At 44.5% G+C, this 25,890-nt stretch overlaps 2 protein-coding genes across 2 annotated transcripts in view; both read left to right on the forward strand.

Moving 5' to 3' along the window:
• PAAF1 (proteasomal ATPase associated factor 1) overlaps positions 1–3,758 on the forward strand; it is a 37,862-nt gene extending 34,104 nt beyond the window's left edge. The window contains exons 11-12 of the mRNA XM_061149968.1: positions 56–138; positions 2,245–3,758. Coding sequence (XP_061005951.1) covers positions 56–138; positions 2,245–2,322 — 161 coding nt within the window. The 3' untranslated portion in view covers positions 2,323–3,758. The remainder of the gene's footprint in view (positions 1–55; positions 139–2,244) is intronic.
• A 7,377-nt stretch (positions 3,759–11,135) lies between these two features.
• Positions 11,136–24,510, forward strand: DNAJB13 (DnaJ heat shock protein family (Hsp40) member B13). Its single transcript, XM_061150008.1, has 8 exons — positions 11,136–11,203; positions 16,245–16,348; positions 17,373–17,534; positions 20,413–20,570; positions 21,605–21,718; positions 23,106–23,219; positions 23,502–23,578; positions 24,130–24,510. The coding sequence occupies exons 1-8, from the start codon at positions 11,136–11,138 to the stop codon at positions 24,281–24,283; spliced, it is 951 nt and encodes a 316-aa protein (XP_061005991.1). The 3' UTR covers positions 24,284–24,510.
• Positions 24,511–25,890: the final 1,380 nt, after the last annotated feature.

The following is a 25,890-nucleotide window of genomic DNA, read 5'->3' on the forward strand; positions in this document are numbered from 1 at the left end:
GGCTAGTGATATACAGAAGTAAATTAAAATATTGAGGAAGTTTTCTGTCTTTTAGGTGATGGAAGCTGTTTCATTGTCCAGCAAGACTTAGACTATGTGATTGAGCTCACTGGGGCTGACTGTGAACCTGTGTACAAGGTACAGACCTGAGATGAAACCAGGCCTGGGTGATTTTCACCTGGGACCCAGGGCTTTGGAGGGGACTGAATCCAGAAACTTTGTGATTACTAGGGGTAATAAAATACTTAGGAGTGGGACAGAAAGAAATAATTGAGTCAGAGTGTCTTCATTGTTTACTGGCTCTAGAAACTGAAAAAATCACTTTACTTCCTCAGTCCGTCAGTTTATCTATAAAATGAGGATAACAGTGAAATAATGCATATGAAAACTCTATTCTGTAAATATTACTTTTATTGTTGTTGTTGTTATTTAAGTTCAAGACTGATTTGATTAGAGTGTGGTGTTGGAGAAGACTCTTGAGAGTCCCTTGGACTGCAAGGACATCCAACCAGTCCATCCTAAAGGAAATCAGTCCTGAATATTCATTGGAAGGACTGATGTCGAAGCTGAAACTCCAGTACTTTGGCCACCTGATACGAAGAGCTGACTCATTTGAAAAGACCCTGATGCTGGGAAAGATTGAGGGCAGGAGGAGAAGGGGATGACAGAGGATGAGAAGGTTGGATGGCATCACCGACTCAGTGGACTTGAGTTTGAGTAAACTCCAGGAGTTGGTGATGGACAGGGAGGCCTGGCGTGCTGCAGTCATGGGGTCGCAAAGAGTCGGGCACGACTGAGCTACTGAACTGAGGAAAGAGAAAAATGAAAGGGAAAATAATGTTTGTTGACCAGACATTGTTCTAGCTGTTTTACATATCATATTTAATCACTGTTATCATACCTTGAGGTATAGATATTATTATTCCTATTATTTTCTTATATTTTAAAAAAATTTATAATTTATGCACATGTATAAAAATTCAAACAGTGCAGAACTGTGCAGACTTAAAAGTCTGCTTTAAGACTTTTGGTTCCACTGTTCCCTAAAGTAACTAGCATTAATAGTTTGTCATGTATCTTTTAAGACTGCTTTTGGAGAATTTGTACTCAGACCTTTGTTTATGTAGTTATGTAAATAATATAGTTTTGTCTTTAGTTTATATATAATTGGGATCATCCTGTTATGTATTGCTGTATGACTTGGGTTATTTTACTTAACATTTTAGAGCTCTTTCCAGGCAAATGCTTATAGATATACTTCATTTTTAAAAATTCCTGCATAGTGTTCTATATTGTGAATTAACACATCATTTTGATATTATTAATGAAGAAACGGGACCAAAGGGGTTGAGAAAGCTGCCCTAGGTCATGCAGCTACATATTGGCACACCTGTGATTAAAATTAACTCCAGAATTCATGCTATTTGCATTAAATTAATGGTTCCTAATCTCCTTTGTCTCAGACTGCTTCGAGAATTTGATGAAATCCTTCTCAGGAATAAAAGGCACTTATTTATTTATTTATTTTTTAAAAGGCACTTATTGAGAACTTCTTTGCTTATGTTGTGAGGTTCGGGGATACCCAGGTCTTCCTTTTTTTTTTTTTCCTCCCCCGAAGGCTTCCATGTATACTTTAATAACAGATGTAAGGGACCAACTTAATTTTAGCTGCACCCCCTCTCTGTTCCTAAGCTCTGTCAAAAGAGATTTTAGGGTTTAATGTGACAGTGCCCTCTTCTGGAGGAGGCAGTGTTGTTCAGTCCCTAAGACGTGTCTGACTCTTACGACCCCATTGACTGTAGAACCCATGGATTGTAGCTTGCCGGACTCCCCTGTTCTCCACCATCTCCCGGAGTTTGCTCAAACTCAAGTCCATAGAATCAGTGATACTATCTAACCATCTCATCCCCTGCCGCCCGCTTCTACCCAGGCTTTTCTGTGGACCATCTGCTCCCCTGTACAGACCCCTCTGCTCTAAACCATGTACAACACTAGTCCGTTTTCTCTCCAATTGGCCACTTAGTTTCTCTGTTCTGTACTCATGAGCTCCCTTGATTCTGGTCAGCTATTTTTAAAATATATAACATGGATGTAAAAAAAAAAAAAATGGATGTAATTCTTGTCTTTGGAGTCAGTAAATCTTCTCAGACTCCCTTATACTAGTAGGGGTCAATGACAAGACTCATGTTTTTGAAGTGGAAGAACCCCAGGCTTCCTTTGAGCTGTGAACTCTTTGTGTTCCAGGTAGCCACATGGGAGAAGCAGATCTACACATGTTGTCGAGATGGTCTTGTGCGACGCTATCAGCTCTCTGACCTCTGACCCCTTGGGAAGAGGAGTCCCAGTAAATGAAAAGGATTGACTCTGATCAACAGTGAGCAGAAACATCATCAGGGACCATGGAACGACCATGAGTGACCTTTGTTGTATTGGGTACCCTCCGGAAACAATAGAAAGTCAGCTGCTTTGGCCCATGTGGAGCTGTCATTCCATGACAAGACCCACTTTGAACTGAGTAAGAAGCTCACATGTGCTCGCTGCATTTGTCCCAACTTCTCCCTTAAACTCAGCCCAGCACATAGGGCAAGGAAATGGATGCTTATAGTGTGATTCCACACTGATTGTGTTCAGTGTTTACAAGGACTGGAGAACTAAAGCCTGTTCTCTGGAGGAAATAAAGAGAATATGGAGGAATCTGAATTTGAAAAACTTTGTTAAATATTCTTTCTGTAGCAAAAAGTCAGTCACGGTGATGGGATTCCTTTCTCAGGCACTTCTTATCAGCCTGGCTATAGGGAAGGGCTACTTGACAGTAGCAGTAAGTATCCCACGTGCAACCTGGGAAAGATTCTTATACAGGAAGGGTAGTAACCACCATCCCAATTTTCCTCAGATTAAGGGGTCTTCTGCTATATGGGACTTTCTATCCTGGGCAAACTGATATGATTGGTTAGCCTTTATACAGGTGATGAAGTTGAATCATCGTTGTAAAATTGACAGCTGTCCAAGTGTGGTTCTTAGAGCAGCTGTATCAGATCACCCAGGAACTTGTTAGAAATTATGGGAAGTGCCTCCCCTTTTCAGACTTAAATCAGAAATGCTATGGATGGGGCCCACAATCAGTATTTTAACTATTTCCAGGTGATTCTAATTCCTGCTAAAATATGAGAGACAAAAAGAGATGGTGAAGGGCAATTTAGTCATAGATGGAACTCAGTGCTCATGGATGAGGCTGAAGTGGTTGACAGGGTCCAAATAGTGAAGGGGCTTAAATGCCAGGTAAGGAGCTTGAGCTTCACTTGGTTGGCATTGGGGAGCCACAGAACACTTTTTAAAGCAAGGGTACAACATGGTCACTTCTTTTTTTCCCTAAACATAAAAATGGAGTCATAATTATATATATTCCATGGTTTATTTTCATGTAGTGTCTCTGAGTTCCTTATATCTCAATACAGTTGGACTGTCCTCATTCTTTTTAATAAAAAGTGTAGATTTCCCTGGCAGTCCAGTGGTTAAGACTCTGCACTTCCGCTGCAAGGGGGCATGGGTTTGTTCTCTGGTTGGGGAAATAAGATCCTGCATATTGCACCAGCGCAACAACAACAAAAGACTGCTAGTAAGACTCAAAGAGATCTAGTGATTAGCCAAGGGTCATAGAGGGTAGGAACTTGAACACAGTTGAACTTTAAATCCTATATTTTCCTTCTAGCTGCTTTTGCCTAAACCAAATTGAAAATAAAATACTGTAGTTCATTGAATATCTACTGGATATCTACTCTGTTCTAGTTACTGTATTTAGATACTTAATCCTCATAACATTCTTAAAAAGGAAATGGTATTATTCCTGTTTAAAGGATAAAGAAACTGAGGCTCAAGAAATGAAGTACCAGAGCCTTGATTTGGACCTTTCTCAATGTGTCTGCAAGGCCTATGCTCCTTCCACTACACCGTGTGGTCACGAGACCTCAGGGACTAGAGCAGTTTCATTCACGGAATGATTTGTGATAGGGTCAGATAGACTCAAGAGGACATATTCCAGAGCTCAGAAACATTGAAAGCTAGGAGGTCTGGGGGAACCTTTAAGAAGTCAGGTTAACAAAACAGGAGGAGGAAGATTTTGACTGAGTTCACACAGCAAGTGTGTCTCTTGAGTCTCCATTCCAGGACTCGTTCATGTTTATTACCATCACATTCACGAACCCCTTTTCGCAGATCTCGAGTTGACATCCTGTTTGTAATGGATGCAGTGACTCTTGACAGCTGTCCTGAAATCCAGACCCAAACAGAAGGAGCAAAGGCTAGCTTTCAGGTACCCCAAACCTTATTTACTGTGAATGGAATCATCCCCAGTTTGCAGCAGAGTCTTTTTCTTTTGAGTTGAGGAGTGCTTTCTGGGTGAGGAAGTATTGACAACCCTCATCTGGAACACTGCAGGCCCAGGGAAGCTCTGTGCTTAGACTTTTGTTTCCTGGTTTTCAGATGCCCCCTTGTGACTTCTCGTGAAAAGTACTGCTGTTTCTCAGACCTGAAAAACTGGCAGTGGCAGTGGCTATTGAGTATATAGTGTGTGCCAGGCACAGTCCTCACCATAGCCTTGTAAAGTTTTATTTTTCTTGAACAGATCTCTTTGTGGATATATTTTAAATTTACTTTCCATTTTGAAATAATTTCAAACTAGCAGATAAGCTATACGAATAGTTCAAAGGATTCCAGTATATCCCCACACAGATCTCCCAGTTAACTTTTTATTATGTTTGCTTTATCACCCTCTCGCTCCCTCTCTCTTTATATATATAAATATATATTTAACACAGGTTATATATGCTATATATATTTTTTTTCTGAATCATTTGTAATACACAAATGTTATGTCCTCTCAGTTTTCAGTACTTAAATATGCATTTGCTGAAATCAGGGACACTCCTGTATAACCACAGTACATCTATCAAAACAAGGAAACCCCCATTAATCCTATACTACCATCCATTTGCTGACCCCATTCAAATTTTGCTGGTTTTCCCAACATTGTCCTTTATAATCACTCTTTCCTTTGTGGTCCAGGGTCTAATCCAGGATCACACATTGCATTTATTTGGCTTCTGTCTGGAGTACTTCCTCAGTTTTTCCTTTTATAACCCTGATATTTTTGGAACATAGGCCACTATGGGTTTGTCTGATGTTTCCTCATGATTAGATTCAGGTTGTATATTTGGGCAGGAATATTCCCAAAGTAATTCTCCATCCTAAGAGCATGGTATTGGGAGCCAGGCAGTGCTGATTTGTCTCTTTACTGGTTGGTATTAACTTTCTTTTTTCCCTTTGGAGATACAATTCACAAACCAAAAAATGCACCCTTTTAAATTACACAATTTGGTGGGTTTTAGTATATTTACTTACAAGGTAGTGAGGCCATCACCACCAGTTCCAGAACATTCCTCACCCCAGAAAGAAACTGCATATACTACAATAGTCACTCCCCATGCTCTAGTCCTGGCAACCACTGATCAGCGGACTCTGTCTCTGTGGATGTGCCTATTCTGGATGTTTTATATAAGTGGAATATATGTGACCTTTTGTGTCTGGCTTCTTAGCATAAAATTTTCAAGGTTCATCAATGTTGTATTAATAGCATGCATCAGTACTTCATTCTTTTAACCCACTTGTGATGGTTAATTTTATGTGTTAACTTGACTGAGCCGTGTTGCCCAGATATTTGGTCAAACATTCTGGATGTTTCTGTGTTTTTTGGGAGCTATTAACATTTAAATCAGTGAACTTTGAGTAAAGCAGATTACCTTCCATAATATAAGGCCTCATCCAATCAGTTGAAGGCCCTAATAGAGAAAGACTGACTTCCACCAACAAGAAGGAATTCTGCCAGTGGATTGCCTGTGGATTTGAACTGCAACTCTTCCCTGGGTCTCCTACTGCATTGCAGACCTGTCCTGCAGATTTTGAACTCCTCAAGCCTCCATAATTGCATGAGCCAATTCCTTAAAATAAATCTCTCTATATGCACACAAACATATCTTATTGGCTCTTTCTCTGGAGAACCCTAATACACCATTGTATGGATATACTACAGTGTTTTAATCCATTCATCAGATGATAGACATTTGGGTTGTTTACATTTTTGTTTGTTTGTTTACATTTTTTAGCTATTTTGAATAGTTCCGCTGTGAACATATGTTTTTAGTTCTATTGGGTATGTACTTAACAGTGGAACTGCTTGGTCATATGGTAAACTCTAGGTTTAATGTTTTGAGAAACTGCCAACTATTTTCCAAAGTGGCTGCACCATTTTACATTCCCGCCAGCATAAGGGTTGTAATTTTTCTATGTCCTTGCCGGTTCTTGTTTTTGTCCATCCTTTTTATTTTAGTCAGATAATGTTAAGTCAATTAAAATGGTATCTATGCGATTTCTCCACAGCAAAGTTAATAAGTATTTGAGGGAGAACTACTTTGAGACTATATGAATATCCTAGTCCTCAACAATCTTGTATCAACTAGTTTTGGCATTCTTTAATGATTTCTGTCTGAATCAGTTATTCCTATAATAATTGCCACATGGTGATTTTCTAATTCCATTATTCTCTTTACATTTATAATCAGCATTCTATTGTAAGGAAGAACTTTCCCTTCTCCCTGAATTATTTATTCATTCACTCATTCATTTGTCTTAGATATATTATTATAGATAATTCATAGATTCATCTTTTATTCTATAGATTATAATCCATTGTTACTGTGATTTATTTTGATATTTAAATTGTCCCATTTGGGCCAGTGGGGGCTCCTCCAACCTGTATCTTATGTCCTTAAACATTTTTCCATCCTTCTTTGAGCTGTTGCACATTCTCTGCCCCGTAAGATTGTCAAGCCTCAACTTATGATTTCTCACTTCAGACCTAGAATCAGTCATTTGTCTAAATAGCCCTGGTTTCTTTTAGTGGAGAATTGTATTCAGAAATCAAGATCTGGGCAATAATATGCTCTTTAGGTATTATTGCTTCTAGGCCCTGTCAGAAGATAGTACATCTGTACATCTCTCTTTCTACATCCATCATTCTACATATATTAAAAATCATGTGTTCACACTGATGTCACCAATTCCAATCCAGCTCCACCTTCTACATATATACCTCCTTTCTCCAACAATGAGAAGCTTGGCTCTCATAATTCTCAATGTATTCATTGATTTGCTCAATACCACTGTGAGTAACCAATCTTCCACCCGCCCAGGTCATCTTCCCTTTCACCACGGCGCTTGCATACCTCATGTTCCACTAGAGTCTCCTTCTTCTCCATTCAGCCAGTCCCAGATAAAGCAAAGCCTTCCCCCAACCCTCTGAATTTAATAACTTTTTTTTTTTCTGGTAATAAGAGTAAAACAGGGATTCTTTAGCAGTCCAGTGGTTAGGATTTAGTGCTTTCTCTGTGGGAGTCCGGGTTTGATCCCTGGTTGTGGAACTAAGATCCCACAAGCTGCATGACCAGAAAAAAAAAGGTAAAACAAATGGCCAGTACCCAAGAAAAAATGTTCAATATTAGTAGTTAAATAAAAATGCAAATTAAATTCATGAGAAAGCTCAGAAATGAAAAAAATACAAAGAGTAATTCCATATTTTCATTTTACAAGCAGACAACTATGTATATTTGTATGTATGTTTGTATGTTCATTTTACAAGCAGACAACTATAGCTAAGAAATGATTGTTTTAAGGTCATAAAACTAGTTGCTAACAGGATTTGGCTCTGACTCTACTGCGTCAGTGCTAAGGGAGCATCTTCCATGTGATACATGCTTTTGTATAGTTTTATTTAATATTTTCACACCAACTCAGTGGTTGAGTTAATACTCCCATTTATTCAGGTAAAATTAAACTTGGGGCCTCCTTCAAGTCACACAGATGGCATTGAGCTCAGCAACATCAAGATATGGTCACTCTGACCACTCAACTCACCCAACACTTGCACTTTACTTCTTAGCTTTCTAGTTGATTTCTCTGTCCTTTGACCCAATTCCAAAACTGTGTTTTGTCACTTCCAAATACACCTAAAATAGATCTTTTGCCTCAAACAACATGAAAGTTCTATAATACTTTAAGGCAGGCCCTCCTCTGTAGTAGTGTGGCTTCAGAGGACCCAGGAGAGTTCTTTCAGTTAGTATCTGAAATGTCATCAGGGAACCATCAAGATTTTCCATCCACAATTAGAGATGAGTTTTAAAATGTAGCACCTCTCTTTCCCTGTATGACTGATATTAGTTCCTTTCTTAAGAACACACTTCCCTTTGAGAGGAATAGGAGGCTAAGTACCTAGAGAAATTACTCCTGAGGAAGAAGGAGGAGAAGAGGAAGGGCTGTAGTGAGGTGCTGACCCAGGGTCAGACCCATGGAGCAGTAGCAGTAGTCCAGATACAAACCATGCATCTATGTAATATCTGTTTAACACAGCAGTCATACAGACTTGTGGGAAAACAACAGACTGTTGAATGAATGGTTCTGGAACAATGGGATATCGAAAAGAAAAAACCTACATGGAACCATATACAGAAAAATAAGTTCTAAGTGGATTAAAGATTTAAAAGACAAATGGACTTTTGGAAGAATATACAGGTGAAGATCTTTATGACCTTGTATAGGGAATATTTCTTAAACTAGACACAAAAGTATAACCCAAAAGAAACAGATTGATAAATTTGACCCCATTAAAAAAAAAAATGGTAAAAAGTCAAGCTCCAAGGTGAAAGGGGTTTGTATTTTATATTATCAACAAAGAAACATAAAACACAAAGAGTCACAAATCACTGCCAGAAAGACAATGGACATGTAAATAGGCATTTCACAACGAAGGAAAAAATTGGCAATAAAAATGAAAAGACCTCCACCAAGAAATGCAAGTTAAAATCCACAGTGAGATGCTATTTCATACCTATATCAGCAAACATTTAAAACTTTGACACCAAGAACTGTGAGAATGTGGAGCAAAAAGGAACATACACATACCACTACATTGCCATTGTAAATTAGAATCTCCACATCAGAAAACTGACATTATCTTGCAGAGCTGACACACATGCCCAAATATTCAGGATCAGCAGTGAATGCTAAGCAGCCACTATGAAGACGTCACACACATGCACCAACACACCATTTGCATAGATTATACCATTTCTAGAAAGTTTTAAAATATGAAAAGGTAAATATGTTTGGGATACATGCAGTGGTATGTGGACATGGCTTGTGCCAACCTGAGAGGAATTGGTAAGTGCTATAATTCAGGGCTGTTTTTTTTTTTTTTTTTCCTTTCTGGTAAGCCTGTTAAACATTTACCAGTACACCCCCAGATACATGGCATAGTACTGAATTGGCCAAAAAATTCATTCTAGTTTTTCTCTTCAATGATTTGGAAAAACCTGAACAGACTTTTTGGCCAACTCAATAATAAAATAATAGACCAAGAGAATGATAAGTAGGGAGGGGAACACAGGGGCCACTGTCTTTCAATAACAAATGCTCTAATGCTACTCCTGTGCATGTAGACTATTTCATAAGAAAAAAATACCTGGGTTGAAGCCGGGGTTCGTGGTGGGTGTGGTGGGGAGGGTCTGAGCAGCGGGGGCAGCACAGGTGAGTGTGAGAGGGAATGGTTATCTGGGCAATTGCTGGTGCCAAAGGTGGGTGTGAGAGGTAAGAGCAGGTACGAGGGGGCAGATCACAGAGTGCCTGTGTGCCAGGATGAACAGCTTGGATTAACTGGGCAGTCAGTGGAGTGAGGTCTTGGCAGGGTAGAAATAAGGTGGCAGGACAGCAAGGAAGTCGTGGTGGCCTTGCTGAGAGAAGAAAGCCAAAGCAAGGCCATGGCTGGGAGAAGGACAAGCAGAGGAGGAGCTTGAGAGATGTCTAGGAGGTAAAATGGTCTGAGCTTGGTGGCTGGGTGTGGGTGACTGAGAGGAAAATGGCACTGCTGCCCCCAAGGAGGTGCAGTGGAACTCCCCGCTCTTTAACGGTGGGTTATGAAATGACTTTCTTCCAAAGAGTACAAGCCAGAAATGGATAAACCCGAGAAACACTGCCTCAGCAGGTGATCAAGGAAGGTCAACGTCTTCAGCGATAAGTCGTGATGGTACACAACTTTGACCTGATGTGATGAGGATAGCACCTTACCTGTGTGGTCTTCCTTCCAAAAGCACCCCAACCCCAGTCTAAATCATAAGAAAATCATCAAACAAATCCCAATTGAGAGACATTCCGCAAAATACCTGACCAATACTCTCAAACTGTCAAAGTCATCAAAAACATGGAAATTTTGAGAAATAGCTATAAACAAGAGGAGCCTAAGGAAACATGACAGGAAATTGTAATGTTATTTCCTGGATCAGATCCTGGAACAGGAGATAAAAAAAAAAACACTAGGGTTTTTTTCACTAGGGTGAAAACTAGGAAATCTGAATAAAGTATGGAGTTATGTTATAGATTATGTATGTGCTCAGTTGCTCAGTTATGTCTGACTTTTTGCGACCCCATGGACTGTAACCTACCAGGCTTCTCTGCCCATGTAAATTTTCCAGGCAAGAATACTGGAGTGGGGTGCCATTTCCTACTCCAGAGGATCTTGCTAACCCAGGAATCGAACCTGCCTCTCTTGTGTCTTCTATGTTTGTGGATGCATTCTTTACCACTGGTGCCACCTGGGAAGCCCCCATAGATTATGGATGGATGTGAGTTATTATTTCTGACAAACATACCGCACTTGTGTAATGTGTTTATGATAAGGGAAACCTGGTGTGGGGCATATGAGAATGCTATCTTCACACCTTTTCTGAAAATCTGAAAACATTCTGAAATATTTATTTTTTAAAAATAGCCAAATCTGTTTGTTCTGAAAACTTTTAATTAAAACAAATTTCTGCTCTCCCTAGAAACTCTGGTTTCTTATCAGGCTCACAGAATCAGTCCTAGTTCTCTCAATTCCCCCTCTACAGGCACAGGTGAGAAGGGGGTTTGCTTAGGAAGGAAGGACTACAACTCCCAGAGTGCCCCTGTGCGGTTGTCAGGAGTAACCAAGGAATGCAGACTAACAGACCTGCCGCTGGAGTCAGGACTATCCACCGACTGACAACTAGCCAGCCATGGGCCAGGATTATTACTCTGTGCTCCAGATCACTCGCAATTCAGAAGATGCTCAGATCAAGAATGCGTAAGTTGGGGCAGGAGCAAAGCTTTTGGGTTGTGCTGGGACAGGCCCCACCCTCATCTCTTCCAAACTGAACTCTCCTGCACAGTTTAGGGCAGGCAAAGTAAACCGTGTTCCTTCTCTTACTTCTTGCACACCCACATCCTGGCTTTGGGTTGGGTCAGGGTTCCCAGTTCATCATCCCTTACCCTCTATGCCGTGTCTGCTCTCCTGGGTACCGTGGTCTTCCTAGCAATAAAATGAGAACAAAAGAGACTTTACCCTTAATATTGTAGAGACCCATATGATTGCGAACAGGAGAGTGACCTGGCCAGATACATGTATTATAAATTTTATTCCTCTGTCACGTGGGCTTTTGGTATTGAATAAATCCCATCTCTGAATAGTTCCATCAAGTCTCGGGGACTTTGTAGTATTTCTGAGAAATCTGGGGCAGGAATCAGAACATTTTTCTGAAAAAATGTTTTTTGGTGATTATTATGTGGGTTCAGTGTGGTCTCAGCAGCTGGAGATACAATTGTGAATCAGACATGCAGCTTAATTTTGTTGATGAATACAGATGTTGAATAAGTCACAGTAAGCTTGATGAATGTTACAAAAAGGGACATACAGGGCGTGTGGAAGCTATATTGGAAGGAGAGAGACCCCTTCAGTGGCTGTCACAATAATCAAGGCAAAAAGATGAGGCTTGAAGCAGGGCAGTGAGCTGGAGAGAGAAGAGAAAATAGACTTAGTTATTAATTGGATCATTGTAGGGTAAAGAAAAAGGGAGGAATCTAGGACAATTTAATGGACTAGTGACAATAGTTACACTCCATTGAATTGTGCAGATGCCGTTCTGAGGACCTACTATCATTTCATTTAATCCTCACAACAGCCTGAGTGGTAGGTACCATTATCATCCCAGGACCATGTGCCTAGTAACTGGCAGAGCCAGTATTCAGACACCTTGCCTACTATTGTTGCCTACCATGGATCACATCCAGTAGGGGATCTCAGTGAGCTAACTGGAGAGAGTCTACAGTGTGGTTGAGAAACAAGACACAAAGTTATGAATCAATTAGAGAACAATTCAGGACAGTCTGTGATGTCACCCACTGTTCATAACATCTGGTTGGTCGGTGAGACCTGTCTAGGGAAATGTCACAAGGAGAAAGGGCAGTTGGAAAGCATAAAGATAAGCCCAACTGGAAAATTCTGAAAGAGATGGGAATACCAGACCACCTGACCTGCCTCTTGAGAAACCTATATGCAGGTCAGGAAGCAACAGTTAGAAGTGAACATAGAACAACAGACTGGTTCCAAATAGGAAAAGGCTGTATATTGTCACCCTGCTTGTTTAACTTATATGCAGAGTACATCATGAGAAACACTGGACTGGAGGAAGCACAAGCTGGAATCAAGATTGCTGGGAGAAATTATCAATAACCTCAGATATGCAGATGACACCACCCTTATGGCAGAAAGTGAAGAGGAACTAAAGAGTGTCTTGATGAAAGTGAAAGAGGAGAGTGAAAAGTTGGCTTAAAGTTCAACATTCAGAAAACTAAGATCATGGCATCCAGTCCCATCATTTCATGGGAAATAGATGGGGAAACATTGGAAACAGTGAGAGACTTTATTTTGGGGGGCTCCAAAATCACTGCAGATGGTGATTGCAGCCATGAAATTAAAAGATGCTTACTCCTTGGAAGGAAAGTTATGAGCAACCTAGATAGCATATTAAAAAGCAGAGACATTACTTGGCCAACAAAGGTCCGTCTAGTCAAGGCTATGGTTTTTCCAGTGGTCATGTATGGATGTGAGAGTTGGACTGTGAAGAAAGCTGAGCACCGAAGAATTGATGCTTTTGAACTGTGGTGTTGGAGAAGACTCTTGAGAGTCCCTTGGATTGCAAGGAGATAGAACCAGTCCATCCTAAAGGAGATCAGTCCTGGGTGTTCATTGGAAGGACTGATGCTGAAGCTGAAACTCCAATACTTTGGCCACCTCATGCGATGAGTTGACTCATTGGAAAAGACCCTGATGCTGGGAGGGATTGGGGGCAGGAGGACAAGGGGAGACAGAGGATGAGATGGCTGGATGGCATCACTGACTCAATGGACATGAGTTTGAGTAAACTCTGGGAGTTGGTGGAGTTGGTGATGGACAGGGAGGCCTGGCGTGCTGTGATTCATGGGGTCGCAAAGAGTCGGACACGACTGAGCGACTGAACTGAACTGAACTGAAGCATTAGAAGCATTGTTTCCATTGTTTCCAACCTAGGCAGCATATTAAAAAGCAGAGACATTACTTTGCCAGCAAAGGTCTGTCTAGTCAAACCTATGGTTTTTCCAGTAGTCATGTATGGATGTGAGAGCTGGACTATAAAGAAAGCTGAGCACTGAAGAATTGATGCTTTTGAACTGTGGTGTTGGAGAAGACTCTTGAGAGTCCCTTGGACTGCAAGGAGATCCAACCAGCTCATCCTAAAGGAAATCAGTCCTGAATATTCATTGGAAGGACTGATGCTGAAGTTGAAACTGCAATACTTTGGCCACCTGATACGAAGAACTGACTCACTGGAAAAGACCCTGATGCTGGGAAAGATTGAAGGCAGGAGAAGGGGACGACAGAGGATGAGATGGTTTGATGGCGTCACTGACTCAATGGACATGAGTTTGAGTAAACTCCGGGAGTTGGTGATGGACAGGGAAACCTGGCATGCTTCAGTCCATGGGGTCGCAAAGAGTCGGACATGACTGAGCGACTGAATTGAACTGACTGAAGCATTAGAAAGAGCCAGGTCTGAACCTAGGTTCTCTTACCTGCTAGCTGTAGGACCTCCGCAAATTACTTAACCTTTCTGAACCTCACTCTTCCCATTTCTCAAAAAAAAAAAAAAAAAAAAAAGTTGTTGTGGTACTGGAATAGAATTATATGAGATAATGAGATGAAAATGCAGAGCAGTCATTTGCATCTGAAACCATGTCTTATAAAGAGTGATTTAAAAAACATTTATGTTCTAAACAACAGTTTTTAACCCTTCTTCCCTGAAATAACTCTTAAAGAATGAATCACATGTTTGAGACACTCCCTTATGGGAGTACCTAGATTTTGACACACACACCCCCCCCCCCCAAAAAGACTAAACATATAATGAAGAAAAGTACCGAAGTGATTCATAATCACCCAGCTATTAACTTCTTATTCATTTTAGGCTGCCACTTCTAGGCTGTGACTTCACCCCTTTCTCTCCCACTCAGGAAAGCAGGTGCCACAAGAATCATCTTAAAATCCCTCAAGTTTATATGAAAAACTGAACTCTTCTCAAACCTCATTACTTTTACTCAGTGTTAGAGTTTTATTGCAATTCTGATACTTAACTACAACCTTTATAAGTGGGAAGGGCTGGTTTAGGACTTTCTGGGAGGTTGTGACAATTGCCTTCAAGTCTTTCAAGGTAGAGCAGATTCTATCTGTAAGGCCCCAGGGCAGAACTATGACCCTTGTGGATGGAGACAAAGTTGCAGAAGAGCAGACCCAGCTCAGGAAGAGAAAATTGTTACTTAAGAGTCAGAGTGGTCCCACAGCAAAATGGTGAGTTCATGTCATTCATTTGCTCATTGTACTTGGTGAGAGGCGCTGAGGACACAGAACTGGACACAGCAGCTGGAGGGACTCACTCACAGGCTGGTGGGAGAGACAGACCTGTCAAACAGCTGGAGACTGTGTGCTAAATACCAGCATCAAAGGCACTGGCGCTGCTGGAAAGGAAATCTAATCTAGAATGGAGGCTGCAGTCAGGGAAGGCATCCTTGAGGAGCGGACCCCTGAGTTGAATGTGGAAAGATGAATAAATATTTGCCAGGAGGCGATGAAGGGGGCTGGAGAGGGTTGATCATTCCAGGTAAAAGTAGGAGAGTGTTGAAGGCATGAGCAGTGCAGTGTGCAGAGTATGGAGCCTGGAGAGAAGAACCGGAGAGGTTGTGGCAGCAGGGAAGGAGAATGAGTGAGAAGGGCAGAGCGAGAAGGAGTCAAATCTTAGAGACATTTGGGTTTTACACTGAATTCAAAGGGCGGGGATTTCCTTGGTGGCCTAGTGATTAGGATTCAGCGCTTTCACTGCCATGAAGTGAAGTAAAGTGAAGTCGCTCAGTCGTGTCTGACTCTTTGCGACCCCGTGGACTGTAGCCTACCAGGCTGCTCTGTCCATGGGATTCTCCAGGCAAGAATACTGGAGTGGGTTGCCATTTCCTTCTCCAAGGGATCTTCCCAACCCAGGGATCGAACCTGGGTCTCCCACATGCAGGCAGATGCTTTACCCTCTGATCCACCAGGGAAGCCCTGGGTTTAATCCCTGGTCTGTGCAGTATGGCCAAAAAAAAATTTTTTTTAAGTTTTTATGGGACTTCCCTAGTGGTCCAGTGGCTAAGACTCCACACTCTTAATGCAGGGGACCCAGGTTTGATCCCTGGTCAGGGAACTAGATCCTACAGGCTGCAACTGAGAGTTTGAAAAGCATCATTTAAAAGATCTCAAATGCCAAAATGAAGATTAAAGATTTCTCCTGCCAGTACAGCCAGATAAATATTAAACAAATTTTTTTTTGTTGTTTTAAAAAGAGAGAAACTCTGGAGCTGCATGAGATTTGAATCCTGACTCCTTGAAGAAAAAAAAAAAAAGACAAAGGAGGAACCAGTGAAGGGTTTAGGCAGGAGAGTGACTTGGTCAAGGAGCATTTTAAAAGGGCAAGTTAAAAAAAAAGAGAGAAATCAAACTGGTGGCAGCACACAGAATAAACTAGAGTGGGGGGGAAACTGGAAATAGGAAGACATGGTTCTGCAATAGTTGTGGAAATGAAGAGGCAAGAAGAAAACATTATCTAGAACGAAAAGCCAGTGTGAGTTTTCATTGGAACAGGGGTGTAAGGGACAAAGGAAAACTTGGAGCCAAAGATACTCAGCTTTTCCACTTCAGGTTCTGTACAAATGGCAGGCAGCCGTCAGCAGAGCCAGCTCTGAGCCTTGGACTGTGCCTCAAGGTGTTAATCCTTCTTCTTTAGGTACCGGAAACTTGCCCTTAAGAACCACCCGCTGAGGTCCATTGAGCCAGGTGCAGTGGAGACATTCAGGCAAATAGCAGAGGCCTACGATGTGCTGAGCGACCGTGAGTGACTGGGGCTGAGCGTGAGGGCAGCTCCTCTGTCCCCCGTCTCCTTTAATGTCATTCTTCACTCAGAAGAGTGTCAGGCTTTCTGAGGGGGCCCAATGGAGAGCAAGTGTTCCTCTTCCCGGCCCAGAATCTAAGCAAAGTAGACACAAGCTAAGGTGGAAGACATGGTGTGGAGAGCCCCCAGATTAGGCTGACCTGCTTCCCAAGTCTCAGCCGTGCAGGACCCAGGGCAGGGGCTCCCCAACACCCCCCAGGCCTCATCTGTCCCCTGCAGGGATGCAAAGTGACATGCTTGCTGCCCAGGGAAGAAGGCTAAGGCTGAGGCAGACATACCCAGTTATCCCCAGATTACCAAGAAGCCAAATCTCTCTCCCTGAGGACAGCATAAGTACCAAGGGACAGAGAGAGGTCTGTGATTAGGAAATCTCTCTCTGCTGTGGCAACCTGAAGCCTGGGGAAAGAGATCCTTGCCTCTGTGGGGTACACGTGGATTCCCTAAATACTGTCCTGGAGGCTGTGTGGATACTGTGCAGAAGAGTGGCTAGAAGATCACTAAAGTTTCCCCAGCCCCAAGTTTTCAGGACTTTGGACTCTTAAGATTTCCAAGCTCTAGAATTTGGCAGCTCTTGAATTCTTATATCCTATAGTCTCAAGGCACTAGGATTGTATTTACCCACATAAGACAGTAGCTGTAATGACTGAGTTAAACCAAACCCCAGGATAATAGCCCGACCCTCAGTCTCTTGGTTTCTTCTCCAATCCCCAACCCTCCCCAGGAAGTTTCAGTTTTTCTCATCTCTCCTCTGGGCTATGGGGCCATACGTAGGTCCACCCAGGGTGAAATTAAATCCCTAACTTCTAGTGTCTCCCTCCAAAGACTTCCAGACAGAAAGCACTTTAGAAATAAGGCTGTTTTCAGCCTGCTTCTTCCTCTCTGCCCCATATCCTCTGGCTTCCCAGCCCTCCAGCTCTCTTAGCCCCCATGCTGGCCCCTTCTCAAGGTGACGCGTATCCACAGCTGTGAAAAGAGGCATCTATGACAAGTTTGGAGAGGAGGGTCTGAAGGGCGGAATTCCTCTGGAGTTTGGATCGCAGACCCCATGGACAACTGGTTACGTCTTCCATGGCAACCCAGAAAAGGTTTTCCACGAGTTCTTTGGAGGAGATAACCCCTTTAACGGTAAGAGGCCCTGCCTGCCCCTCTGCCTTACTAGGGAAGGATGTAGCTGTAGAAGATGCTTTTCTGTGAGTAGTTAAATTGTTCACTTTAAGAAATATACACACAGTGTGTGTGCTCATCCATGCTCAGTTGCTAAGCCGTGTCTGACTGCGACCCTGTGGACTGTAGCCCACCAGGCTTCTATGTCCATGGGATTTCCCAGGCAACAATACTGGAGTGGGTTGCCATTTCCTTCTCCAGGGGATCTTCCCGACCCAGGGATCGAACCCACATCTCCTGTTGTCTCCTGCATTGGCAGATGGATTCTTTGTCACTGAGCCACCTGCAAAGCCCCATACATATAGTACATGGTATTTTTAAAAAAACCCTATTTATTGAAAAAGAAATAAATTTCAGCCCTCCATTCCTTCCCCAGAAGTAGCCACTCATTGTTACAATTTATGTATCCTTCTAGAAATATTCTGTGCATTTATGAGCTTTTATTTATTTTCACATAGCCTTTCATCTTGTTAAGGAAATGGGACCACACTGTTTACACTGATTTTTTTCACTTATATCTTAGAGATTATCTTATTATACACTATATTACATACAGATTGACCTCATTTATTTTAATAACTGCATAAGATTCTATTGTACAGCATAGAGCTGGGCAGGGGTAGAAGAAGTTGAGGAAAGAGGAGTTTGGGGACATCTTGGTGACCTCTCTAACTGGTTAGTGATTAACCCTGCCTCTCCCCTGTCTCAGCTGCTGACTTTATAGGAACTTGAGTCTGAGATCTGTAGTAGTCTTGAGCTGGGCTGAACAGTGAGGAGAAATAAAGTCTGGGGGAGCGTAGGGAGGACTGCATGCTGTGACCCGCCTTCCACAAAAGCTAACACGTCATTTCTGGCACTACCAACCACTGCCACCAGAGGACACTCCTCTCTCTCCTGAGGCAGCCAGAGTTGAGGAGCACTTGCCCGAAGTTGGGGGAGGGGAGGGGTGGGATGGGAGGTAGGGAAGTGTGGGTGAAGGGAGTCTAAAGTGGAGGATGAAGCAGTGGAGAGCCTTAAGAGATAGTTATCCTTGGATCTGCAATTGAGGATTTACTTAGTCCAAGCTTGTACTGCTCACTTCAGGACAGGCCAATAAATTGACAGAGGGGTTGTTGGGGCAAGGAATAGCAACTTTATTTGCAAAGTCAGCAGACCAAGAAGTTGGTGAGACCCATTGTCCCAAAGAACCATCTTGCCTGAGTTAGAATTCAGCCTTCCTTTTACTAAAAGGGGAGGAGTAAAGTCAAACATGACTGTGCCAAAGGCTTTGACGGTGTGGATCAAACAAACTGGAAAATTCTGAAAGAGATGGGAATACCAGACCACCTGACCTGCTTCTTGAGAAACCTGTATGCAGGTCAGGAAGCAACAGTTAGAACTGGACATAGAACAACAGACTGGTTCCAAATAGGAAAAGGAGTACATCAAGGCTGTATATTGTCACCCTACTTATTTAACTTGTATGCAGAGTACATCATGAGAAGTGCTGGGCTGGAAGAAGCACAAGCTGGAATCAAGATTGCCAGGAGAAATATCGATAACTTCAGATATGCAAATGACACCACCCTTACGGCAGAAAGTGAAAAACTAAAGAGCCTCTTGATGAAAGTGAAAGAGGAGAGTGAAAAAGCTGGCTTAAAGCTCAACATTCAGAAAACTAAGATCATGGCATCCAGTCCCATCACTTAATGGAAGATAGATGGGGAAACAGTGGAAACAGTGGCTGACTTTATTTTGGGGGGCTCCAAAATCACTGCAGATGGTGACTGCAGCCATGAAATTAAAAGACGCTTACTCCTTGGAAGGAAAGTTATGACCAACTTAGCATATTAAAAAGGCAGAGATATTACTTTGTCAACAAAGGTCCATCTAGTCAAGGCTATGGTTTTTCCAGTAGTCATGTATGGATGTGAGAGTTGGACTATAAAGAAAGCTGAGCACAGAAGAATTGATGCTTTTGAACTGTGGTATTGGAGAAGACTCTTGAGAGTCCCATGGACTGCAAGGAGATCCACCCAGTCCATCCTAAAGGAGATCAGTCCTGGGTGTTCGTTGGAAGGACTGATGCTGAAGCTGAAACTCCAATACTTTGGCCACCTGATGTGAAGAGCTGACTCATTGGAAAAGACCCTGACGCTGGGAAAGATAGAGGGCAGGAGGAAAAGGGGACGAGAGAGGATGATATGGTTGGATGGCATCACTGACTCAACGGACATGGGTTTGGGTGGACTCCAGGAGTTGGTGATGGGACAGGGAGGCCTGGTGTGCTGCAGTTCATGGGGTTGCAAAGAGTCAGACATGACTGAGCGACTGAACTGAACTGAAAGTCAGACATCTCCTAGTTTCCATCAGCCTTAGGAGAGGATGTGTTCATTTCTTCCTCCCTGCAGTCATTCATAGGTGAGCCTGGTCAGCATGTCCCCTATGAGCGGAGCAAAGGCATTTTAGCTTAATATTCATCACTTGGGAGGCAGGGTTCCCAATAGTTTAGTTGCTAAGTTGTGTCTGACTCTGCAGCCCCATGGACTGTAGCCCACCAGGCTCCTCTGTCCGTGGGATTTCCCAGGCAATAATACTGACGTGGGTAGCCATTTCCTTTTCCCAGAGATGGGCCTTTATGTATAATTTAAGCTTATAGGCAATATCCCTTTAGTGATTACCTTGTAATAGAATACAAAGGTGCTTCCCTATTACAAGGGCCAAACAGGCCTCGAGTCTGTGAGGTGGGAATGGGAGGCTAGGTATTACACTTGGGGACTGAAGAGGTGAGGGATAGTCTGTGAATCTGAGTTTCTGGACACAATTTCTCTTACGCCTCACCTGTCCCCACCTCCTGCAGAGTTTTTTGATGCAGAAGGAAATGAGGTAGACATGAAATTTGGGGGACTCCGGGGCCGAGGGGTCAAGAAACAGGACCCTCCAATCGAACGAGACCTCTACCTGTCCCTGGAGGACCTGTATTTTGGTTGCACCAAGAAAATTAAGATCTCCCGAAGGGTGAGTACTTGGGAGCCGTCTTCTGTCCCCTCCAACCCTGCTGGTCACCCCCTCCCTGATCCTCAGTGGGGACCTCAACTATGGTCTCACAGAAGCATGGAATCTTAGATTTGGAGCCCCAGGATGGTCAAATTCTAAAATCTGAAGTTTGGAAGGGACAATTGAGGGCTTCAGCCGAGTTCTTTCCTCCTGTAGGAATCCCCTGTGTGTTTTCCTAACTGGGACCAACTCTTTCCCTTCTCAGCTCAGCCCCATCCCTGAGGGAAGTGGGAAGGCTCTGGACAGTAGGAGTCTCCTGTGAATTCTGCCCTCTGGGTGTTTCCTGACGGTCCCCTCCAGGTTTCATCTGGGTATTCGCCTTGGGAGTAAGAAGGAGCCGTGTGGGCATGGAGGCTGGGGCAAGGCACATTTCCCAAGCGGAATGGTTGAAGAAGCCCCTCAGTGCCTCAGGTCCCAGACCCCACCCTGGCCCTGTCCCTTGGTCCAGCCCTGTGCTAGGCACCCAAGCAAGACCCCTCACACCTCTGCCCAGCAGAGGAGATGCCAGCTGCAGCCATGCTTTCCATGGAGGGAGGGCACCCATCTGGGCATGTGACTGGGAAATAGATGGATGACGGAGGGATGCTTTGGGGGAGGCCAAGATATGTTGCCCTCCGTTGTTTTTCTCCCTTTGGGATTAAGAGATCTGCCAGAGGCTCCAGGTCAGAGCCTCTGGGGTGGGAGAGCGAGTGCATGTTCACCGTGTGTCTGTTAGTCGCTAAGACCATGTAATTTCTAGGGCTGGAGTTGTGACCTTGATCAACTCATGGGGACTGCTTGGCACCTCAGGCCCCAACCCCATGACATGTCCTGCCATCCTAGAATCATAAGTTCTTGATTCCAGTGGAATAGGATGGGAGTGGGGATGGCTCAGACAGGTCCTCCCCATTGCTGGAGGACTGAGCTGTGCACAGATCCCATGGAGCATCTTTCACATGTGTAAAAGCCAGCTGGGAAATCCTGAGCCTACCTCCTTCCCCATCATCTCGCTACAGGTGCTGAACGAGGATGGGTACTCCTCTACCATCAAAGACAAGATCCTCACTATCGACGTAAAGCCTGGTTGGAGGCAGGGCACACGTATCACCTTCGAGAAGGAAGGGGACCAGGTGAGGGTTGGGAAAGCTGTCTAAAGCTGTCAGTTACCTGGGTTCGTGTGATGGGAAGACTGAGGAGGAAGGAGGCCCCTGGGAGCCCTGGTCTGGAAGGGAGACCAGTCTTCAGGGGAGATGAGCTGATCCCTAATGCCCCTTCTGAGGGGCAGAGCCTCCCACAGTGCCTCGGTGAGTGGGTCACCCAGGACGTCTTCTCATTTTGCAGAGTGAGAAACAGGCCCAGAGAGAGAAGGGACTTGCCCAGGGCAAGAGCACCAGAGTTGAAAGGAGATCCTAGTCCTAACATCAGTGCTCTGATTTTCTTTTCAAAAAATTATTTACTTATTTGGCTGTGCTGGGTCTGAGTTGCAGCATGTGGGATCTAGTTCCCTGACCAAGAATCAAAGCCAGGACACTGCATTGGGAATGTGGAATCTTGGATACTGGACCATAGGGAAGTACCCTTCCTGATTTTCTCGTGTGTTTCTCTGAGTAAAGCCCAATTGTAGGAGCTACTCAGAAGCCATTTGTTTATAATAATTTTAAATTAAATACTTATTTAAATAAAAATATAAAATTATTGTCCAAAGCATGCTGATTCCTCAAGTTCTGAAAAGAAAAGGAATGATGGTATCTTTGGAGCCAGAGAAATGAATTCCTCTTTCCATATCTCTTGCCTCTTTCTCACTTATGAAACACCTACTTCCGAAAACCCATTTCAAGACCTACCTCTAGGACTTCCCTAGTGGTCTAGTGGCTAGTACTCCGCATTCCCAGTGCAGGGGGCCCAGGTTCCATCCCTGGTCAGGGAACTAGATTTAACATGTCACAAAACCAAGACCCAGCATAGCCAAATAAATAAAATAAAATAAAAAAAAAAACAAAACCCACCCAGTTCTAAAGCTCCCCTCTCCAGGCAGCCTTCCCTGACCTCTCTCTGAGCTCCCACCTCTGGGTTCCCTTTATCTCAGTCTTGAGGATTCACTGTGTCCCTGTTTCACCCAGACTGGAAGCCCTGGTGGGTAGGGGCCAGTCTGATTCCTCTCTTCCGAGTGCCCACAGGAGTTCCAACAGAGTTCTGGGACTTAATGAAGCTTGGCAGGACAGTCTTGCAGGCAGTACTCTGACCCCAACCCAGTATTCTGCCCTCCAGCTGGGTTGCATCTGCTTGGGCTGCAGAGTAATGGCAAGGGGGGGGGGGGTGGTGATGGGAGGGGAGTGGGTATGTGTAGCCATTGGAGTAGGTTTCTTTCTAAGGCCAAAATGGAAAGGCACTTCCAGAAAAAAAACTGGTCTAATCTCCTTGTTGTTCAGATGAAGATTTGGAGACAATATAGGCAGGAACTTGGCCAAGGTCACATAGCCAATTAGTCCTTGTCACCCCTTGGCCTCCCCTGCCCAGGGTCCCAACATCATCCCAGCCGACATCATCTTCATTGTAAAAGAGAAGCTACACCCTCGCTTCCGCAGGGAAAATGACAGCCTCTTTTTTGTGAACTCCATCCCCTTGGGCAAGGTGAGTGGGCAAAGTGGAGGAGCAAAGGGTGGGCAGATCACCTGGGCTCCATCAACCCCTTTACCTCCCTCTATCATAACACACACACTCTTTTCTCCCAGACTGTGAACTCCTGAGGGCAGGTAATTGCTCAGCTCGCTCACCTGTTAGTCCTTGAACATCCTTTTGTCTCTTTGAGGTCCAGCTTAGAGCCTGGCGTCGGATAGTCTCATAAAGTACCTTCTAAACAGAATGGACATAGGGACCTTCCCCACTCCCACTTTTGGCCTTCATGTCCCCTAGGCTCTGACCTGCTGCACCGTGGAGGTGAAGACCCTAGATGACCGTCTGCTCAACATCCCCATCAATGACATCATCCAGTGAGTCTGTTCACTTGGGCCCCAATAGATGGGAGAAGGGCTTCCTGGTCCTTAGTGGTACCCAGCACAAGGGAGTGAGAGGGATTGAAATCCAGCCCCCACTTTGGCCAAGCTGTGGGCTGCATTCATTTGACAAGTGGAGTGCCTCATTGTGGAGGCTAGGGGCCCCCAGTGTTAGGAAATCCCTGTTGTCTTCATCCTCTAGAATTTCCAGAGCTCTGAATTGCATCCCCCAAGCCCTTTCCCCAGCAAGGTCCTCTGTGTGGGAAGCTTGGCAACCGAGCACCCCCCCACTCCAACCCAGGGTCTGCTCACTTTCCTTCCCTCCTTGTCCTGTTTTCCATCTAAATGAGATTCCCGGAATCCTCCATCAGAGACTCAGTGTAAATGGATTTCCAGGGAGCAAGCTGTCTGGAACAAGCCAGTCTCCTCTCCCCTGCCACTGGTTCTAGAAGCTGGTGACTGCTGCATGCCTGAGGTTATGTGAGCAGGGGCAGATGTCTGGCTCTGGTGCCGTCTGAGTTCCCTTCTTTCATCCTCCCCTGTCTCAGCCCCAAGTACTTCAAGAAGGTGCCAGGGGAGGGGATGCCACTGCCGGAAGACCCCACCAAGAAGGGGGACCTCTTCATTTACTTCGACATCCAGTTCCCCACCCGCCTCACACCCCAGAAGAAGCAGATGCTGCGCCAGGCGTTGCTGATGTAACTCAGGTGGGCTGGGGCCTGAGCAGGAGTAGGGGAGGGTGAGCGGGGCCTGACCCCACCCCTACCCAGCCTCAGGGTGTGCAGGGGAGCCCGCCCACTGCACAGACAGGACATGAGGACTGGATGGCATGGGATTTTTGAACTGACACAATAAAGTTTTATTTCCTATCCTCCAGCTACACCCAGGAGAGTTATGTGTTAGATGGAGAAGAGCTTCATACAGCCCTTCTCATGGAGCAGAGGCAAGGGCAGGGCCCAAAAAATTGAGCTGGGACCCCATCCTCGCTATGTGAGCCTGGCCAGGTCTCTGAGGGTTCAGAGCCTCTGTGCTCCCACCTTGATAGTGGGGTGCAGTGCTGCATCATCTCTGAGGGTCCCCAAATCTATTTCTCATGACACATGCTCTCTGGAAGGGCAGTCTCTAGTGTGTTACAGTCACAGTGTACTCAGGAAAACTGAAGCACAAAGAGAGCAAAACACTTGTCCCAGGTCACACAGGGCTCAGTGGCAAAGCTCCATCAGAACCTTGAAGGCCACTTCTCACAACTTCACTCTGCTCCGAGGCAGCACCAAGGACAGCGTGCCAGAAGTGGCTTAGGTTTCTGCCTTGCCAGTCTCCATTGCTGGTTCTGTGCAGTGGGTCCTGAGCTAGAACGTGGCAGGTTCTTAGAACTGGGCTCTGCTTCTAATCCTGCCCCCGCCCCTTTGGACATTATTATCCATCTTGTTAGTAAAGCAGAACCCATAACCCTCCTCAGGCTGCTCACTGATGTGAAGGTGCTTGGTGAACTCATGGCATAGGTATCAGGGTTACAGCACTGCTGCCAATATGGCCTGTGGGAGTGCCAGCCTCCAGGCCCACCTGGGCTTGTGCAGACCACACCTGCTTACCCAGTCTGCCTTCTGTGCCCAGAGAGGCACCCCTCACTGAAGTCTGGGCTTGGGCTAGGAGAGATTCAAGCTTATGACAGAGAGGGTGGCCACTTACATGGAGTGACTTAAGAGACACCAGAGGGAATTCCCTGGTGGTCCAGTGGTTAGGCCTCTCCACTTTCACTGTCAGGAGTGTGGGTTCAATCCCTGGTTGGGGGACTAAGATCCCACAAGCCTCTCAGTGCAGCCCCCTCCCCGCAAAAAAAAGAAGAAAAAAAAAAAGGTGGGCCAGAAGAGGGCCCCATAGAATAGATATTGCTTTGATTACACCATTCAAAATATCATATTAGCTTAAGGCATTTTAAACCATCAGGGAGAAGGCCGCAGACCTTGAGATGTAGAATCTGACCCATGGTTCATTAAAGAATGTGGGCTTCAGAGTTAGGTACACCCCCAGGGGTTCTACTTGCCAGCTGTGTGCCCTTGGGCAAATCGCTTCACCTCTCTGAAGCTGTTTACAATCCCTGTCTTGCAGGTGGAGGATTCCACACCTTACTTCTGAGCTGAGGTCTTATAGTCCCCAAGAAGGACAGGGTTAGGTTATGAGTGGAAACCAGAGGAGTGGAGCAGACACTGCCATGAGGCAGGACCTAGGTGGAGAGGTGGTACTAGCTGCCCTGGTTTGATAGCGAGTGGGTGAGGACCTGCCTGGTGAAACTCTGGCAGTCTAGCTCT

Source organism: Dama dama, chromosome 1 (assembly GCF_033118175.1).
Source record: "Dama dama isolate Ldn47 chromosome 1, ASM3311817v1, whole genome shotgun sequence".
NCBI lineage: Eukaryota > Metazoa > Chordata > Mammalia > Artiodactyla > Cervidae > Dama > Dama dama.

Coding starts and splice junctions, on each gene's coding strand:
- DNAJB13 (XM_061150008.1), top strand. CDS start 11,136: ATGGGCCAGGATTATTACTCTGTGCTCCAGATCACTCGCAATTCAGAA. Junction 20,571..21,604: donor AAATTAAGATCTCCCGAAGG/GTGAGTACTTGG, acceptor ATCTCGCTACAG/GTGCTGAACGAGGATGGGTA. Junction 23,579..24,129: donor CCCATCAATGACATCATCCA/GTGAGTCTGTTC, acceptor CCCCTGTCTCAG/CCCCAAGTACTTCAAGAAGG.